Source organism: Mauremys mutica, chromosome 2, assembly GCF_020497125.1.
Source record: "Mauremys mutica isolate MM-2020 ecotype Southern chromosome 2, ASM2049712v1, whole genome shotgun sequence".
NCBI classification, from domain to species: domain Eukaryota; kingdom Metazoa; phylum Chordata; order Testudines; family Geoemydidae; genus Mauremys; species Mauremys mutica.
The window spans coordinates 298,090,595-298,108,870 of NC_059073.1; the positions used below are offsets into that span (position 1 = coordinate 298,090,595).

An 18,276-nucleotide genomic window follows, 5' to 3' on the forward strand; every position below is an offset into this window, starting at 1 on the left:
ATGCAAACACACACATGGACACAGAGACATGTGCAGACACACACGGATGGACACACACCTGCACACACAGACACAGACACACACACAGGTGCACACACACGGACACACACACATGGACACAGAGACAGGTGCACACACACATGGATGGACACACACCTGCACACACACACATGGACACATAGACAGGTGCACACACACGGACACACACACACAAAGGTGCACACACACAGAAGGACACACACCTGCATGCACACACTCGGACACACACAGAAGTGCACACACATACATGTGCACACATACATGTGCACACAAATGTACACACACACCTGCAGACACACATATGGACACACAGACAGGTGCACACACACACAGACACACACACAGACACACATACATGTGCACACACATGTACACACACCCGCACACACACACCTGCACACACACACCTGCACGCACACACACGGGCACACAGACAGGTGCACACACACCTGCACACACACACAGACAGGTGCACACACACACGGACACACGCCTGCACACACACACACACACGGACGCACAGACAGGTGTACACACACAGACACACACACACTTGCACACACACATGGACAGACAGACAGGTGCACACACGCACATGGACACACACACCCCTGCACACACACACACACACACACACACAGGTGTACACACATGGACACACACACACATGGACACAGACAGGTGAACACACACGGACACACAGACAGATGCACACACATGGACACACACACAGAGACAGGTGCACACACACACGGACGGACACACACCTGCACACACACACACGGACACATAGACAGGTGCACATGGACACACACACGGACACAGACAGGTGCACACACACACATGGACACACAGACATGCACACACGGACACACAGGCAGGTGCACACACACACACATGGACACAGAGATAGGTGCACACACATGGACACACACACACACGGACACACAGACATGCACAAACGGACACACAGACAGGTGCACACACACACACACGGACACACAGACAGGTGCACACACATGGATGCACACACACACATGGACACAGAGACATGTGCAGACACACACGGATGGACACACACCTGCACACACAGACACAGACACACACACAGGTGCACACAGACGGACACACACACATGGACACAGAGACAGGTGCACACACACACGGACGGACACACACCTGCACACACACACACACACACAGAGGTGTATACACATTGACACACACACACATGGACACAGACAGGTGAACACACACACACGGACACACGGACAGATGCACAAACATGGACACACACACACAGACAGGTGCACACACACACGGACGGACACACACCTGCACACACACACACACGGACACATAGGTGCACATGGACACACACACACGGACACAGACAGGTGCACACACACACATGGACACACAGACATACACACACGGACACACAGGCAGGTGCACACACACACACATGGACACAGAGATAGGTGCACACACATGGACACACACACACGGACACACGGACATGCACAAACGGACACACAGACAGGTGCACACACACACACACGGACACACAGACAGGTGCACACACATGGATGCACACACACATATGGACACAGAGACATGTGCAGACACACACGGATGGACACACACCTGCACACACAGACACAGACACACACACAGGTGCACACACATGGACACACACACATGGACACAGAGACAGGTGCACACACACACGAATGGACACACACCTGCACACACACACATGGACACATAGACAGGTGCACACACACGGACACACACACACACAGGTGCACACACACAGACGGACACACACCTGCACGCACACACTCGGACACACACACAAGTGCACACACACGGACGGACACACGCCTGCATACACATGGATGGACACACACAGGTGCACAAACTCGGACATACACAGGTGCGCACACATGGATGGACACACACATGCACACACACACTCGGACACACACACAGGTGCACACACTCGGACACACACACAGGTGCACACACTCAGACAGACACACACCTGCACGCACACACTCAGACACACACACAGGTGCACACACTCGGACACACACACAGGTGCACACACACTTCCCCGACCTAGCGCCCAGTGTGACCCTGCTGAAGAGGAGCTGCGGGCCCAGCAGTTCCCTGTCCAGCCCCACCCCCGTTAGTGCCGTGGGGAGGGGCCCAGGCTATTGACTGGCTGGGGACGGCTGGACTCCCATGGGAGGGGCCTGGCCAGGACCCTGGCCCCTGGGGAGCAGCGCTACGGCCCCCAGACCCCCACGGGGAGAACGTTACAGCTACTCACCACCTCCCCATCCAGAGCCCAGCCCAGCCCCCACAGCCTGCCTCTCGCGCCTCCGCTGCAACCCCAGCCCCGGGGCGCCGGCACGGGTCTGTCCCGCCCACCCCCAGCCCCGGGGCCCCGGCACGGGTCTGTCCCGCCCACCCCCAGCCCCAGGGCCCCGGCACGGGTCTGTCCCGCCCACCCCCAGCCCCAGGGCGCCGGCACGGGTCTGTCCCGCCCACCCCCAGCCCCAGGGCGCCGGCACGGGTCTGTCCCGCCCACCCCCAGCCCCGGGGCCCCGGCACGGGTCTGTCCCGCCCACCCCCAGCCCCAGGGCGCCGGCACGGGTCTGTCCCGCCCACCCCCAGCCCCGGGGCGCCGGCACGGGTCTGTCCCGCCCACCCCCAGCCCCAGGGCCCCGGCACGGGTCTGTCCCGCCCACCCCCAGCCCCAGGGCCCCGGCACGGGTCTGTCCCGCCCACCCCCACCCCCAGGGCCCCGGCACGGGTCTGTCCCGCCCAGCCCCAGGGCCCCGGCACGGGTCTGTCCCGCCCACCCCCAGCCCCAGGGCCCCGGCACGGGTCTGTCCCGCCCACCCCCAGCCCCAGGGCGCCGGCACGGGTCTCTCCCGCCCACCCCCAGCCCCAGGGCGCCGGCACGGGTCTGTCCCGCCCCCCCCCAGCCCCAGGGCCCCGCCACGGGTCTGTCCCGCCCACCCCCAGCCCCAGGGCGTCGGCACGGGTCTGTCCCGCCCACCCCCATCCCCCGGGCGCCGGCACGGGTCTGTCCCGCCCACCCCCAGCCCCGGGGCCCCGGCACGGGTCTCTCCCGCCCACCCCCAGCCCCGGGGCGCCGGCACGGGTCTCTCCCGCCCACCCCCAGCCCCGGGGCGCCGGCACGGGTCTGTCCCGCCCACCCCCAGCCCCTGGGCGCCGGCACGGGTCTCTCCCGCCCACCCCCAGCCCCAGGGCGCCGGCACGGGTCTGTCCCGCCCACCCCCAGCCCCAGGGCGCCGGCACGGGTCTCTCCCGCCCACCCCCAGCCCCAGGGCGCCGGCACGGGTCTGTCCCGCCCACCCCCAGCCCCAGGGCGCCGGCACGGGTCTGTCCCGCCCACACCCAGCCCCAGGGCGTCGGCACGGGTCTGTCCCGCCCACCCCCATCCCCCGGGCGCCGGCACGGGTCTGTCCCGCCCACCCCCAGCCCCAGGGCCCCGGCACGGGTCTGTCCCGCCCACCCCCAGCCCCAGGGCCCCGGCACGGGTCTGTCCCGCCCACCCCCAGCCCCAGGGCCCCGGCACGGGTCTGTCCCGCCCACCTCCAGCCCCAGGGCACCGGCACGGGTCTATCCCGCCCACCCCCATCCCCCGGGCGCCGGCACGGGTCTGTCCCGCCCACCCCCAGCTCCGGGCGCTGGCACGGGTCTGTCCCGCCCACCCCCATCCCCAGTGCGCCGGCACGGGTCTGTCCCGCCCACCTCCAGCCCCAGGGCGCCGGTACGGGTCTGTCCCGCCCACCCCCATCCCCAGGGGCACCGGTACGGGTCTGTCCCGCCCACCCCCATCCCCAGGGCGCCGGCATGGGTCTCTCCCGCCCACCCCCAGCCCCAGGGGCGCCGGTACGGGTCTCTCCCGCCCACCCCCAGCCCCAGGGCGCCGGTACGGGTCTGTCCCGCCCACCCCCAGCCCCGGGGCGCCGGCACGGGTCTGTCCCGCCCACCCCCCGCCCCAGGGCGCCGGAACGGGGCTGTCCCGCCCACCCCCAGCCCCGGGCGCCGGTACGGGTCTGTCCCGCCCACCCCCAGCCCCAGGGCGCCGGTACGGGTCTGTCCCGCCCACCCCCAGCCCCGGGGTGCCGGTACGTGTCTGTCCTGCCCACCCCCAGCCCCGGGGCGCCGGCACGGGTCTCTCCCGGCCACCCCCAGCCCCTGGGTGCCGGCACGGGTCTGTCCCGCCCACAACCAGCCCCGGGGCGCCGGCACGGGTCTGTCCCGCCCACCCCCAGCCCCGGGGCGCCGGCATGGGTCTGTCCCGCCCACCCCCAGCCCCAGGGCGCCGGTACGGGTCTGTCCCGCCCACCCCCATCCCCAGGGGCACCGGTACGGGTCTGTCCCGCCCACCCCCAGCCCCAGGGCGCCGGAATGGGTCTCTCCCACCCACCTCCAGCCCCAGGGCGCGGTACGGGTCTGTCCCGCCCACCCCCAGCCCCAGGGCGCCGGCACGGGTCTGTCCCGCCCACCCCCAGCCCCAGGGCACCGGCACGGGTCTGTCCCGCCCACCCCCAGCCCCAGGGCGCCGGCACGGGTCTGTCCCGCCCACAACCAGCCCCAGGGCGCCGGCACGGGTCTGTCCCGCCCACACCCAGCCCCAGGGCGCCGGCACGGGTCTGTCCCGCCCACACCCAGCCCCAGGGCGCCGGTACGGGTCTGTCCCGCCCACACCCAGCCCCAAGGCGCCGGCTCATGGCCCGTCCTCCGTGCACCCAGACACCGGGGAACTGGCGCAGTGCCCATCCTGCCCACACCCAGCCCCAGGGGCGCTGACATGGGGTCTGTCCCACCAACGCGGAGCCCTGGGGCACTGGCACGGGCTCAGTCCTTTCCACACCCAGCCCTGGGGCACCGGCATGGATCTGTCCTCCTGTCACGGAGTGCGGGGGAATCAGGGCCCTGCATCCCCCCACGTCCTGCGATTCCCGGGACTCTCAGCCAGCCAGTAACACAGGAGGTTTATTAGCCGACAGGACACAGTCCCAAGCAGGGCTTGTAGGTACAGCCAGGACCCCTCAGCCAGGTCCCTCGGGGGGGCAGGGAGCTTAGACCCCAGCCCTGGGGTTCCCTCTGCTTCTCCAGACCCCCCTCCAGCCGTCTCCCCCAGCTCCTCCCCCCCCCGGCTCCTCCCCCAGCCTTTGTCTCTTTCCCAGGCAAAGGTGTCATCTGGCCCCACCCCCCCTCCTGGCTCAGGTTACAGGCTCAGGTACCGTCCCTCACCTGAAGTCACCCCCTGCTCCCCCCCCCCATGCAGACACCCCAGTAAAACCAGACACATTCGCAGGTCAGTCCACCCCGCTCCCTACTGCATCACACCTGCCCACATCCAACCCTGGGGTGCCGGCACGTGGCCAGTGTCACGGACTCACAGATCGTGCCCACTCGTGGCCCCGTGCGCTCCGTGGGGGGGCCCTTTCAGGGCGACAGCCCTTCTCGGGGGGCCGCTCTCTGCCGGGGTCAGGCCCCTCCACCTCCTGGAGCCGCACCTCTCTGAGCCTCAGCACGTCTGTCTCTGCCGTGGGCCCCTCAGGGAGTCCCCTCGCTCCGGGCCCCCTGGGCTTCCTCACCCCCGAAGGGGTGGATGCCCCCTGTTCTCTAGCCTGGAGCGACTCTCCCCCAGCGTAACACAGGAGGGTTTATTGAGCGTCTGAACCCAGCACAGGAAACTCTCCGGCCTCAGGCCTGGCTCCCTCAGCCCAGCACATCCCAGTCCCCCTGCAGCCAGGGGGGCTCTGCCTGCTCCCCCTCTCCAGCCCCGAGCCCCCCCTCCCCCGCTTCCAGCTGGGCATCTGTCACCTGCCCCCAAGCCCCACCTCTGTCCTTTGTCTTCTGTCCCAGGTAAACAGGTCGCCTGGGCCTCCTCCCCTCTCCACTTCTCCTCCCTCGGGCTGGAACCGGCTGGTCAGGTCACCGGGGTCCTCTCCCCGCAGCCCATTGTCCTCCCACTGGCCAGAACCGGCTGCGACTCCTGAGCCGGGTCTCCGGGTCACCAGATCCCCAGTCGCTGGGGTCTCCATCCTCCAGGCCGTCGGACGGGGTCCCGAGTTCCCTCTCTGGTCCCGTGTCCCAACAAACTCCCTCTCCCCTCCCCTCGTTAAACCAGTAACACCCGGGGACACTGAGTCCCACCCGCTCTGCATGCAACCCCCTGGAAAACACGGAAAGAACAAGAAAATCCCCCACTTGGTCACATCCAATCCACCCACACCCATCCCTGGGGCACCAGCAAGGATCTGTCCCACCCACCCCCAGCCCTGGGTCTGTCCACCCCCCCACCCAGCCCGGAGGCACTGGCACGGATCTGTCCCCCCCACACCCAGCCCCGGGGCACCAGCACGGATCTGTCCTGCCCTCACACAACCCCAGTGTGCTGCACCCAGACACAGGGAAGTTCGCACAGTGCCCATTCTGCTCACATCTATGCGCAGGGGAGCTGACACGGGATCAGTCCCACCCACACCCAGCCCCAGGACAGCTGGCACAGGGTGAGTCCCGCCCACACCCAGCCCCAGGGGAGCCGGCGCGGGGTCTGTCCCGCCCACACCCAGCCCCAGGGGAGCCGGCGCGGGGTCTGTCCTGCCCACACCGAGCCCTAGGGGAGCTGGCGCGGGGTCTGTCCTGCCCACACCGAGCCCCAGGGGAGCCGGCGCGGGGTCTGTCCCGCCCACACCGAGCCCCGGGGGAGCCGGCGCAGGGTCTGTCCCGCCCACACCGAGCCCCGGGGGAGCTGGCGCGGGGTCTGTCCCGCCCACACCGAGCCCCAGAGGAGCTGGCGCGGGGTCTGTCCCGCCCACACCGAGCCCCAGAGGAGCTGGCGCGGGGTCTGTCCCGCCCACATCGAGCCTCATGGGAGCTGACGCGGGGTCTGTCCCACCCACACCGAGCCCAAGGGAGCCGGCGCGGGGTCTGTCCCGCCCACACCGAGCCTGGAGCCTGTCTGTGCCCGTGTCTCCTTGTCTCTAGGGCAGTTCCCAGAGCTGCTGCCTCCTGCCGGGGGCAGGGCCCTGTGTGCCCGCCTGCCCCCGACCCTCGCGCCCTCTTCTCCTCAGGGGCCATGAACAACCTGCGCAGCAGCCTGCTGAACTCCACCTCGGACTCGGACCTGATGCGCTACCGCGCCATCAGCAGGATCCCGCAGATCACGCTCAACTTCGTGGACTTCAAGGCCGAGGCCTTCCTGCCCTCGCCGGCCAGCGAGCGGGAGATCATCGCGCCCACCAAGCTGAAGGACCGGACGCACAACGTCACCGAGAAGGTCACCCAGGTGAGGCCCGTCGGGGGGCTTCCTGCGGGGAACGGGGAGCGGCTCGTGGTCTTGCCTGGCAGCCAGCTGGGGCCTGCCGGGGCAGCTGTGATGGCAGAGTTCTGGGGCACCCGGCGGGAGAGGCTGATGCTCACTGAGCAGGGGCTCGCCGGGGGGCGCTGGGCGGGGGCTCGGCAGGGGGTGCTGGGCTGCGGGGAGCGGGGCGGGGGCTCGGCAGGGGGCGCTGGGCTGCGGGGAGCGGGGAGGGGGCTCGGCGGGGGAGCTGGGGAGCAGGGCGGGGGCTCGCGGGGGAGCTGGGGAGCAGGGCGGGGGCTCGGCGGGGGCGCTGGGGAGCAGGGCGGGGGCTCGGCGGGGGCGCTGGGCTGCGGGGAGCAGGGCGGGGGCTCGCGGGGGAGCTGGGGAGCAGCGCGGGGGCTCGCGGGGGAGCTGGGGAGCAGGGCGGGGGCTCGCCGGGGGGCGCTGGGCGGGGGCTCGGCAGGGGGTGCTGGGCTGCGGGGAGCGGGGCGGGGGCTCGCCGGGGGGCGCTGGGTGCAGGCTCGGGGGGGGCGCTGGGCTGTGGGGAGTGGGGCGGGGGCTTGGGGGCGCTGGGGAGAGGGGCGGGGGCTCGGCGGGGGGTGCTGGGCTGCGGGGAGCGGGGCGGGGGCTCGGCAGGGGGCGCTGGGCTGCGGGGAGCGGGGAGGGGGCTCGGCGGGGGTGCTGGGGAGCAGCGCGGGGGCTCGCGGGGGAGCTGGGGAGCAGCGCGGGGGCTCGCGGGGGAGCCGGGGAGCAGGGCGGGGGCTCCGCAGGGGAGCTGGGGAGCAGCGCGGGGGCTCGCGGGGGAGCTGGGGAGCAGGGCGGGGGCTCGGCGGGGGCGCGGGGCAGCCGGGAGCACGGCGGGGGCTCGGCAGGGGGCGCTGGCCGGCGGGGAGCAGGGCGGGGGCTCGGCGGGGGGCGCTGGGCTGCGGGGAGCGGGCTCGGCGGGGGGCGCTGGGCTGCGGGGAGCGGGCTCGGCGGGGGGCGCTGGGCTGCGGGGAGCAGGGCGGGGGCTCGGCGGGGGGCGCTGGGCTGCGGGGAGCGGGGCGGGGGCTCGGCGGGGGGCGCTGGGCTGCGGGGAGCGGGGCGGGGGCTCGGTGGGGGTGCTGGGCTGCAGGCTCGGCAGGGGGGCTCCCCGTTGGCAGTCAGTGCTGGGCCCAGTGCGGTTCCCCGTGGGCGCTGGGCAGACGGGGGCTCTGTGTGCGTCTCGTCCTCAGGGGTGGGGTGGGAGGAAAACGTTGGCCTGGTTTTTAAAGTTTAAATCTTGAAAAAATAAGCAATGTTGATGGTTCCTGCCCCCGGGCTGCCCGTGACTCCCCCCGCCTGGCCCCCCTGTGATGTGCCCTCCCCCCTGCCCGGCCTCCCCTTCTGCGGGGAGCAGCGCCCCCAGGTCCTGGGCCTGTGCCGAGGGCTGTGCCAGGCCGGGCGGCTGACGCTGCGGCTCACGTCCCTGCCCTCTGCCCGCCAGAGCCAGCTGCTGCCGCCTTCGCAGCCCCCCGCCCCGGCTCCCGCAGGAAAAGCTGCGTCCCAACGGCACCTCTTTGGGCTGCGCCCGCAGGAGCTGCAGCCGCCCTGGGCCCCAGCGCTGCAGTGGGGCTGGGCAGGAGAGGAGCTGAGGGGTGGCCCCTGGCACTGGGCCCCAGCGCTGCAGTGGGGCTGGGCAGGAGAGGAGCTGAGGGGTGGCCCCTGGCACTGGGCCCCAGCGCTGCAGTGGGGCTGGGCAGGAGAGGAGCTGAGGGGTGGCCCCTGGCACTGGGCCCCAGCGCTGCAGTGGGGCTGGGCAGGAGAGGAGCTGAGGGGTGGCCCCTGGCACTGGGCCCCAGCGCTGCAGTGGGGCTGGGCAGGAGAGGAGCTGAGGGGTGGCCCCTGGCACTGGGCCCCAGCGCTGCCAGGCAGGTCACTGGGCCTGGCACAGACCCTGTGGAGCGAGGCCGCGTGGGGCCGTCGAGGAGAAGCCGTGACTGCACCTGTCGCCCATCGGGCTGGTCACGGCTCTCGAGGAGGGAGCGAGGGCAGCGCAGCGTGGGGAGCCCCCGGGGAGGGGCATGGAGGGGCCAGCACGCCCCAACATGCGTGTGCACATGCTGAGTGACACAGCAACACGGGCACATGTGCTCCCACACGCCTGGCCGTCCTCCTGGGAACGCGTGTGCATGCTGCCAGCACACGCAGCCACACGTGTCTGCACATGCGCCCACACGGGGACCCCCCCCCCGAGCTAGCCCTGCTCCTGGGCACAGCCAGAGCCAGCTGCCTCTGGGGAAGGTGGGGAGCCCCCAGGCACTGGGGCGCAGCGGCAGGAGGGACCCCAGCATTCCCAGCAGCACCCTTGGGCAGTGAGCTCCACAGGGCTGGGCCGGGCAGCCCCCCCAAGCCCCCTCAACCCCTCCCCCTGCTCCGCATGGGCTCCTTCCCCTCCAGCTGCTAAGGAGCGAAGCAGCCCCAGGGCCTTGGCAGTGAAATTAATTCCAGCCCCGCTGCTGGCGGCCCCATAATCCCCTCCCCCACCAGCTGGCGCTCACCAGGGAAGAGGGTGACGAGCAGGGCAGGGGGATCTGGGTGCTGGGCAGAGCTCAGGGAGCCGGGTGCTGGGCAGGATGCAGGGAGCTGGGTGCTGGACAGGGTGCAGGGTGCCAGGTGCCGGGTGCCGGGCAGGGAGCTGTGTGCCAGGCAGGGCAGAGGGAGCTGGGTGCCGGGCAGGGTGCAGGGAGCTGGAGGCCGGGCAGGGCAGAGGGAGCTGGGTGCTGGGCAGGGCAGAGGGAGCCGGGTGCTGGGCAGGGTGCAGGGAACTGGATGCTGGGCAAGGCAGAGGGAGCTGGGTGCCAGGCAGGGCAGAGGGAGCTGGGTGCCAGGCAGGGCAGAGGGAGCTGGGTGCCAGGCAGGGCAGAGGGAGCCGGGTGCTGGGCAGGGTGCAGGGAACTGGATGCTGGGCAAGGCAGAGGGAGCTGGGTGCTGGGCAGGGCAGAGGGAGCCGGGTGCTGGACAGGGTGCAGGGTGCTAGGTGCTCGGCAGGGTGCAGAGAGCTGGGGGCAGGGCAGGGGAACTGGGTGCCAGGCAGGAAGCCACATGCTGAGCAGGGAGTTGAGTGCCGGGTGCTGGGCAGAGTGCAGGGAGCCAGGGCAGGGCAGGGGGAGCCGGGTGCTGGGCAGGGTGCAGAGAGATGGGGGCAGGGCAGGGGGAGCTGGGTGCCGGGTGCCGAGCAGGGTGCAGGGTGGGAGCTGGGTGCTGGGAGCCATGTGCTGGGCAGGGAGCTGGGTTCCAGGAGCTGGGTGCCGGGCAGGGTGCAGGGAGCCGGGGCAGGGCAGGGGGAGCCGTGTGCCGGGCAGGGCAGGGGGAGCTGGGTGCTGGGCAGGGTGCAGGGAGCCGGGTGCCGGGCAGGGCAGGGGGAGCCGTGTGCCGGGCAGGGCAGGGGGAGCCGGGTGCCGGGAAGGGTGCAGGGTGCCAGGGCAGGGCAGGGGGAGCCGGGTGCCGGGCAGGGCAGGGGGAGCCGGGGCAGGGCAGGGGGAGCCGGGTGCCGGGAAGGGTGCAGGGTGCCAGGGCAGGGCAGGGGGAGCCGGATGCCGGGAAGGGTGCAGGGTGCCAGGGCAGGGCAGGGGGAGCTGGGTGCCGGGCAGGGTGCAGGGTGCCGGGCAGGGGGAGCCAGGTGCCGAGCACGCCGAAGCCCGTGCGGAGCAGACGGTGCCGTGTGCAGGGCGGGGACGTTGCTGAGAGGATGCCACGAGCGGCTTTATGGCAGCGCTAACTCCCGGCGCGGGGACCAGGCCGGGCGGGCCGGGAGCTCCCAGACAGAGCCGTGAATTGGCTGCATGGACAGCAGCCATACAAGCCAGGCCTCCGTCCGCCCCCGTCCGCCTGCCGCACTCACTCAAGGTCACCGCGGTCGGGCTAGCCGCCAGGCCTGGCACACGGGATGCCCGCTCTGCTACGGGGTGGGGGGGATAGCAGTGCGTGGGCTGGGATCCCCTCGGGCCTACAGCTGGGCTCATCCACGCGTGTCCAGCCAGGGCCCCTCTGGTGGGCCAGAGCACGGAGTGACCCAGGAGAGCTGCGTGGCACCTGCCTGGCTCCCGCCATGCCACGGGGGGTGTCCACCAGAGCCCACTGACAGCTGGGAAGGGGCTGAGGCACATGGGTGGGAGCTGGGGGATCCAGAGCATTCGCCACCCCCTGGGGTGGGGTGGGAGGGCTGGTCACACAGAGCTCTCCCCCCCAGGGCTGAGATCTGCCCCCCTGGGGTGGGGGGGCTGGTCACACAGGGCTGCCCCCCCCAGGGCTGAGATCTGCCCCCCTGGAGTGGGGCGGGGGGTGGTCACACAGGGCTCCCCCCCAGGGCTGAGATCTGCCCCCCTGGGGTGGGGCAGGAGGCTGGTCACACAGGGCTCCCCCCCCCCGGGCTGAGATCTGCCCCCCTGGAGTGGGGCGGGGGGTGGTCACACAGGGCTCCCCCCCAGGGCTGAGATCTGCCCCCCTGGGGTGGCACCTTTCCCAGGGCTTTCCCAGCCCTGAATGCGAGGGGAGAGCGCCCCGCCTCCTAACGCTGGCCCTGCGGGGTGGGTGTGGTCTGTGGGGAGGCCGAAGGCCTGTGGCAGCGTGTGGATGCTGCCGTGGGGCCGCGGGGGCAGCGCCTGGCTGGGGGCTCTCTGGCCATTAGGGATGCGCGGCGTGTTCCCTGGCTGGGCTGCCCCGCACTCGCTGCCGGCTGCCAGGGACACCGCAAGCTGCCTGCTCCTGGCGCTGGCGCAGGGTGAGTCAGCGGCATCAGCAATGGCCAGGGCTGGGGCAGGGGCTCCCGGGCATCCCAGAGCGCCCACCCCCTCCCCATGTGGGATGGAGCAGCGGGGGCTGGGAGGCAGGCAGTCCGGGTCCCATCCCCAGCTCGGGCGGGGGGAGTAGGGTGGGGGGGTTGGAGCAGGGGTGGGGGCTGGGAGGCAGGACGCCTGGGTCCCATCCCTGGGGCGGGGGGGAGTAGGGTGGGGGGGTTGGAGCAGGGGTGGGGGCTGGGAGGCAGGACGCCTGGGTTCAGCTCTGGGAGGAGATGGGTTAATAATGGCACAGGAGGAGGTGACTGGGAGTCTGGACTCCTGGGTCCTCTTGGTAGCTCATCCCTTGCCTCACTGGGTGACCTGGGTGAGGCCCATCCCTTCTCTGTGCCTCAGTTTCCCATCAGCAGGAGGAGGCTCGGCTGCTGTGACAGGCCTGGCGGGGAGGGGCAGCGAGCAGCCTGTGAGCCCAGGGAAGGGAGGGGAGGGGCAGGGCGGGGGGCAGGGCTGGCCCCTCCCCGTGGGTGGGTACGGGGCGGGCAGGCCAGCGCTGCTCTGCCATCTGTCAGTGTGAGCAGAGAGCCCAGCCGGGCTGCCTGCAGCTCCGGCTGCCCTGGAGAGGAGCCGGCATGTAGCTGGGTGCTGGCAGCAGGATGGGGCGTGGAGGGGACCGGGGGGGGTGAGCTCACGAGGGGGGCGGCCCACATCTGAGGGCCCCAGCGCCTGCCATGTCCCAGGGCAGGAAGGACAGTGGCTCGCAGCCCGAGGGCGACCGCAAGCATGTCCGGGTGCGCCGCGCCGTCCGCATCTCCAGCCTGGTGGCACAGGAGGTAGGCGAGGCGGGCAGGGGCCAGGGCAGGCAGGAGTGGGGCACGGGGATGGGGCAGGCAGGAGCTGGGGCACAGGGCAGGGGCAGGCAGGGGCATGGGGCACAGGGCAGGGGCACGGGGCCAGGGCTGGCGGGGGGGGGCAGGGGCATGGGGCAGGCAGGAGCTGGGGCACAGGGCAGGGGCATGGGGCCTGGGCAGGGAGGGGGGGTAGGGAGGGGGGTAGGGAGGGGGTAGGGGCACGGGGCCTGGGCAGGGAGGAGGGGTAGGGAAGGGCTGGGAACAGGAGGGCTGGGGCAGCCCTGGCCCTGGGGACCAGCGGGGGGGGGGGGCATGAGGCCCCAGGGATGGTGCTGCCATGGCGACGGGGGTTCTCTGGGGGGGGGGACAAACACAACCTCCCCTCCCCCACATCCTGCCCCAGATGGCTTGATCTAGATTGCCAGCAGGCTGGATTGAGTGGCAGGGCTTCAGCAAATAGCAGACAGGAGCGTTGTCTACCCCAGAGCACCCCAACTGCCCCCCACTGCCCCCCAAGCCCTGCCCCCTCCCCCTGCAGAGCCCGGCACCCCCGAGCGCCCCCTCCCCTACCCCCTCCCCCTGCAGAGCCCGGCACCCCCGAGCGCCTGCCCCCTCCCCCTGCAGAGCCCGGCACCCCCCTGAGGGCCCCTCTCCCCTGCCCCCTCCCCCTGCAGAGCCCGGCACCCCCGAGCGCCCCCTCCCCTACCCCCTCCCCCTGCAGAGCCCGGCACCCCCGAGCGCCGGGCCCCTCCCCCCTCAGTGCCCGACACCCCCCCGAGCGCCCCTCTCCCCTGCCCCCTCCCCCTGCAGAGCCCGGCACCCCCTCCCCTGCCCCCTGCCCCTGCAGAGCCCGGCTCCCCCGAGCCCCCCCTCCCCGGGCCCCCCCCGCGCCTGAGCGCGGCTCACCCCCGAGCGCCCCCTCCCCTACCCCCTCCCCCTGCAGAGCCCGGCACCCCCGAGCGCCCCCTCCCCGGCCCCCTCCCCCTGCAGATCCCGGCACCCCCGAGTGCCCCCTCCCCTGCCCCCTCCCGCTGCAGAGCCCGGCACCCCCCCGAGCGCCCCCTCCCCTGCCCCCTCCCCCTGCAGAGCCCGGCACCCCCGAGCGCCCCCTCCCCTGCCCCCTCCCCCTGCAGAGCCCGGCACCCCCCTGAGTGCCCCTCTCCCCTGCCCCCTGCCCCTGCAGAGCCCGGCACCCCCGAGCGCCCCCTCCCCTGCCCCCTCCCCCTGCAGAGCCCGGCACCCCCGAGCGCCCCCTCCCCTGCCCCCTCCCCCTGCAGAGCCCGGCACCCCCGAGCGCCCCCTCCCCTGCTCCCCTCCCCCTGCAGAGCCCGGGCCCCCCCCGAGGGCCCCCTCCCCAGCCCCCCCCCCCTGATCAGCCTGGCTCACCCCCGAGCGCCCCCGCCCCGGCCCCCTCCCCCTGCAGAGCCTGGCACCCCCTGACATCCCCTCCCCACTACCCCCCAGAGGGGTGGGGCTGCCAGGGAGCAGGGTTTCGGTGTTAGAGGTGACGGGAAGTCACGGCATCCTCCTGGTGCTGGGTGTGGCATGTGCACATCAGGGCCCTGCACCCCCAATTCCTGCAATTCACCAGGACTCTCAGCCAGCCAGTAAAGCAGAAGGTTTATTAGCCGACAGGACACAGTCCCAAGCAGGGCTTGTAGGTACAACCAGGACCCCTCAATCAAGTCCCCAGGTTACATGCTCAGGTATCCTCACCTTGGTATCCCCTCACCAATGCAGACAGTCTCAATAAAACTCCCACACAACATCCCCAGGTCAAGCCAACCCACTCCCTGCTCCGTCACCTCTCTCCCCCCTCCGAGACTGACCTGAGCGGGGTCACTCTGCCCAGTGACCCGGGGAAGTTCAGGGCCTCCTCTCCGGGACAGCGCATCCGCTATCAGGTTGGCGCTTCCCTTCACGTGGACCACGTCCATGTCATAGTCCTGCAGGAGCAGGCTCCACCTCAGGAGCTTGGCGTTGGCTCCTTTCATCTGGTGCAGCCAGGTGAGGGGAGAGTGGTCGGTGTACACGGTGAAGTGGCGCCCAAAGAGATACGGCTCCAGTTTCTTCAGGGCCCACCCCATGGCCAGGCATTCCTTCTCGATGGCCGCGTAGTTCTGCTCCCGGGGTAGCAACTTCTTGCTCAGGTACACGATGGGGTGTCTCTCCCCCTTTTCATCCTCCTGCATTAACACCGCCCCCAGGCCCATGTCGGAGGCGTCGGTAAACACCATAAAGGGCTTGTCAAAGTTTGGGTTTGCCAGAACTGGGCCTTTGAGCAGAGCCTCCTGGCACTGCTCGGTCCAGACCACCTTGTCTGGCTTCCCCTTCTTGCATAGCCCGGTGATGGGGGCGGCTATGGTGCTAAAGTGGGGCACGAACCTTCGATAGTACCCCGCCATCCCGATAAAGGCCTGGACCTGCTTTTTGGTTTGGGGAGCGGGCCAGTCTCTGATCATAGAATCATAGAATCTCAGGGTTGGAAGGGACCTCAGGAGGTATCTAGTCCAACCCCCTGCTCAAAGCAGGACCAAACCCAACTAAATCATCCCAGCCAGGGCTTTGTCAAGCCTGACCTTAAAAACCTCTAAGGAAGGAGATTCCACTACCTCCCTAGGTAACCCATTCCAGTGCTTCACCACCCTCCTAGTGAAAAAGTTTTTCCTAATATCCAGCCTAAACCTCCCCCTCTGCAACTTGAGACCATTACTCCTTGTTCTGTCATCTTCTACCACTGAGAACAGTCTAGATCCATCCTCTTTGGAACCCCCTTTCAGGTAGTTGAAAGCAGCTATCAAATCCCCCCTCATTCTTCTCTTCTGCAGACTAAACAATCCCAGTTCCCTCAGCCTCTCCTCATAAGTCATGTGCTCCAGCCCCCTAATCATTTTTGTTGCCCTCCGCTGGACTCTCTCCAATTTATCCACATCCTTCTTGTAGTGTGAGGCCCAAAACTGGACACAGTACTCCAAATTGAGGCCTCACCAGTGCTGAGTAGAGGGGAATGATCACATCCCTCGATCTGCTGGAAATGCCCCTACTTATACAACCCAAAATGCCATTAGCCTTCTTGGCAACAAGGGCACCCTGCTGACTCATATTCAGCTTTTCGTCCACCGTAACCCCTAGGTCCTTTTCTGCAGAACTGCTGCCCAGCCATTCGGTCCCTAGTCTGTAGCAGTGCCTGGGATTCTTCCGTCCTAAGTGCAGGACTCTGCACTTGTCCTTGTTGAACCTCATCATATTTCTTTTGGCCCAATCCTCTAATTTGTTTAGGTCCCTCTGTATCCTATCCCTACCCTCCAGCGTATCAACCACTCCTCCCAGTTTAGTGTCATCTGCAAACTTGCTAAGGGTGCAGTCCACACCATCCTCCAGATTGTTAATGAAGATATTGAACAAAACCGGCCCCAGCACCGACCCTTGGGGCACTCCACTTGATACCGGCTGCCAACTAGACATGGAGCCATTGATCACTACCCGTTGAGCCCGACCATCTAGCCAGTTTTCTATCCACCTTACCGTCCATTCATCCAGCCCAGACTTCTTTAACTTGCTGGCAAGAATACAGTGGGAGACTGTATCAAAAGCTTTGCTAAAGTCCATAAATAGCACATCCACTGCTTTCCCCTCATCCACAGAGCCGGTTATCTCATCATAGAAGGCAATTAGGTTAGTCAGGCATGACTTGCCCTTGGTGAATCCATGCTGACTGTTCCTGATCACTTTCCCCTCCTTTAAGTGGTTCAGGATTGATTCCTTGAGGACCTGTTCCATGATTTTTCCAGGGACTGAGGTGAGACTGACTGGCCTGTAGTTCCCTGGATCTTCCTTCTTCCCTTTTTTAAAGATGGGCACTACAGTAGCTTTTTTCCAGTCATCCGGGACCTCCCCCGATCGCCATGATTTTTCAAAGATAATGGCCAATGGCTCTGCAATCTCATCGGCCAACTCCTTTAGCACCCTCGGATGCAGCGCATCTGGCCCCATGGACTTGTGCTCGTCCAGCTTTCCTAAATAGCCCCGAACTACTTCTTTCTCCACAGAGAGCTGGTCACCTCCTCCCCATACCGTGCTGCAGAGTGCAGCTGTCTGGGAGCTGACCTTGTCTGTGAAGACAGAGGCAAAAAAAAGATTGAGTACACTAGCTTCTTCTTCAAGTGATTGCTCCTATGCATTCCAGTCAGGTGTGCGCGCCGCGCGTGCACGGCTCTTCGGAACATTTTTACTCTAGCAACTCCGGCGGGCCGGCTGGGCGCCCCCTGGAGTGGCGCCGCTATGGCGCCCGTTATATACCCCAGCCGGCCCGTCCGCTCCTCAGTTCCTTCTTACCGCCCGTGACGGCCAGTTGGAACTGTGGAGTGCTCTCTGTCCTCCACTGCCCTAGCTCTCGCTACTGTTCTTTGTATATAGTTCGTTTAGTACTTAGTGTAGATAGTTTTTGATAGTTAATTAGTTAGGTTTTAGGATAAGGTTAAGGGGGGTATCCCCTCCCTTTCCTCCCCCGGTGCGGGCTCATGCCCAAGGCACCGGGCTTTAAGCCCTGCGCGTTTTGCCAGAGGCCTATGCCAATCGGAGACCCACACGACGCCTGCCTCCACTGCCTTGGAGAAGGTCACCGAACAGATAAGTGTTCGATCTGTTCCGCCTTTAAACCGTGAACTCGTAAAGAGCTGGACATTAGATTGAAACAACTCCTAATGGAGGCATCGCTCCAGCCCCCGGCACCGTCCGCGCCGGCACCGAGGGCTTCATCGGTGCAGAGCGCACCAGCGGCCCCGAGCCGCTCCGGCACCGCGGCTCCGCAGCCTCAGCCAGCGGCTCCGAAGACCCGGCACCGCTCGCTCTCGCCTTCTAAAAAACCACAAACTGGCGAAGGCACTTGCTAAGGCCCGCGCTGAGGACTCAGCGAAGACGATTGCGCCACCTGCGGCCCCTGCGGTGGCCGTGCACAAGACGTGCACCGGGCCATTGACTCCGGCGCCGCAAGGGCCGTCGAGTCCGGCACCGCCACGCTCCCCGGCACCGACCGTGGTCGAGCCCCGGCTGCCATCTACGCCGGAGACATTCTCCTCGGCGCGCAAGCTAATACAGCTCATAGAGGCACCGAGCCTCCGGCCCCCGGCACCGCCGGCGCGGGCTGTCGTGTCGGCAGGAAAACCGGCCATGATGCTCCGGCCGCCCTCTCCGGACAGACGGCACGGACGACGCTCCCGGTCCCGGTCACGTTCCCGGTCCCACCGCAGGTCACCGTCCCGTCGATCGC

The 18,276-nt window shown here is 68.4% G+C and overlaps 1 protein-coding gene across 1 annotated transcript in view; it reads left to right on the top strand.

Moving 5' to 3' along the window:
* Window positions 1-18,276, top strand: part of LOC123363332 (potassium voltage-gated channel subfamily H member 2-like) — a 120,277-nt gene that overhangs the window by 31,902 nt on the left and 70,099 nt on the right. Inside the window, exon 4 of the mRNA XM_045004188.1 lies at window positions 7,173-7,387. Within this exon, the coding sequence (XP_044860123.1) occupies window positions 7,173-7,387 (215 nt within the window). The remainder of the gene's footprint in view (window positions 1-7,172; window positions 7,388-18,276) is intronic.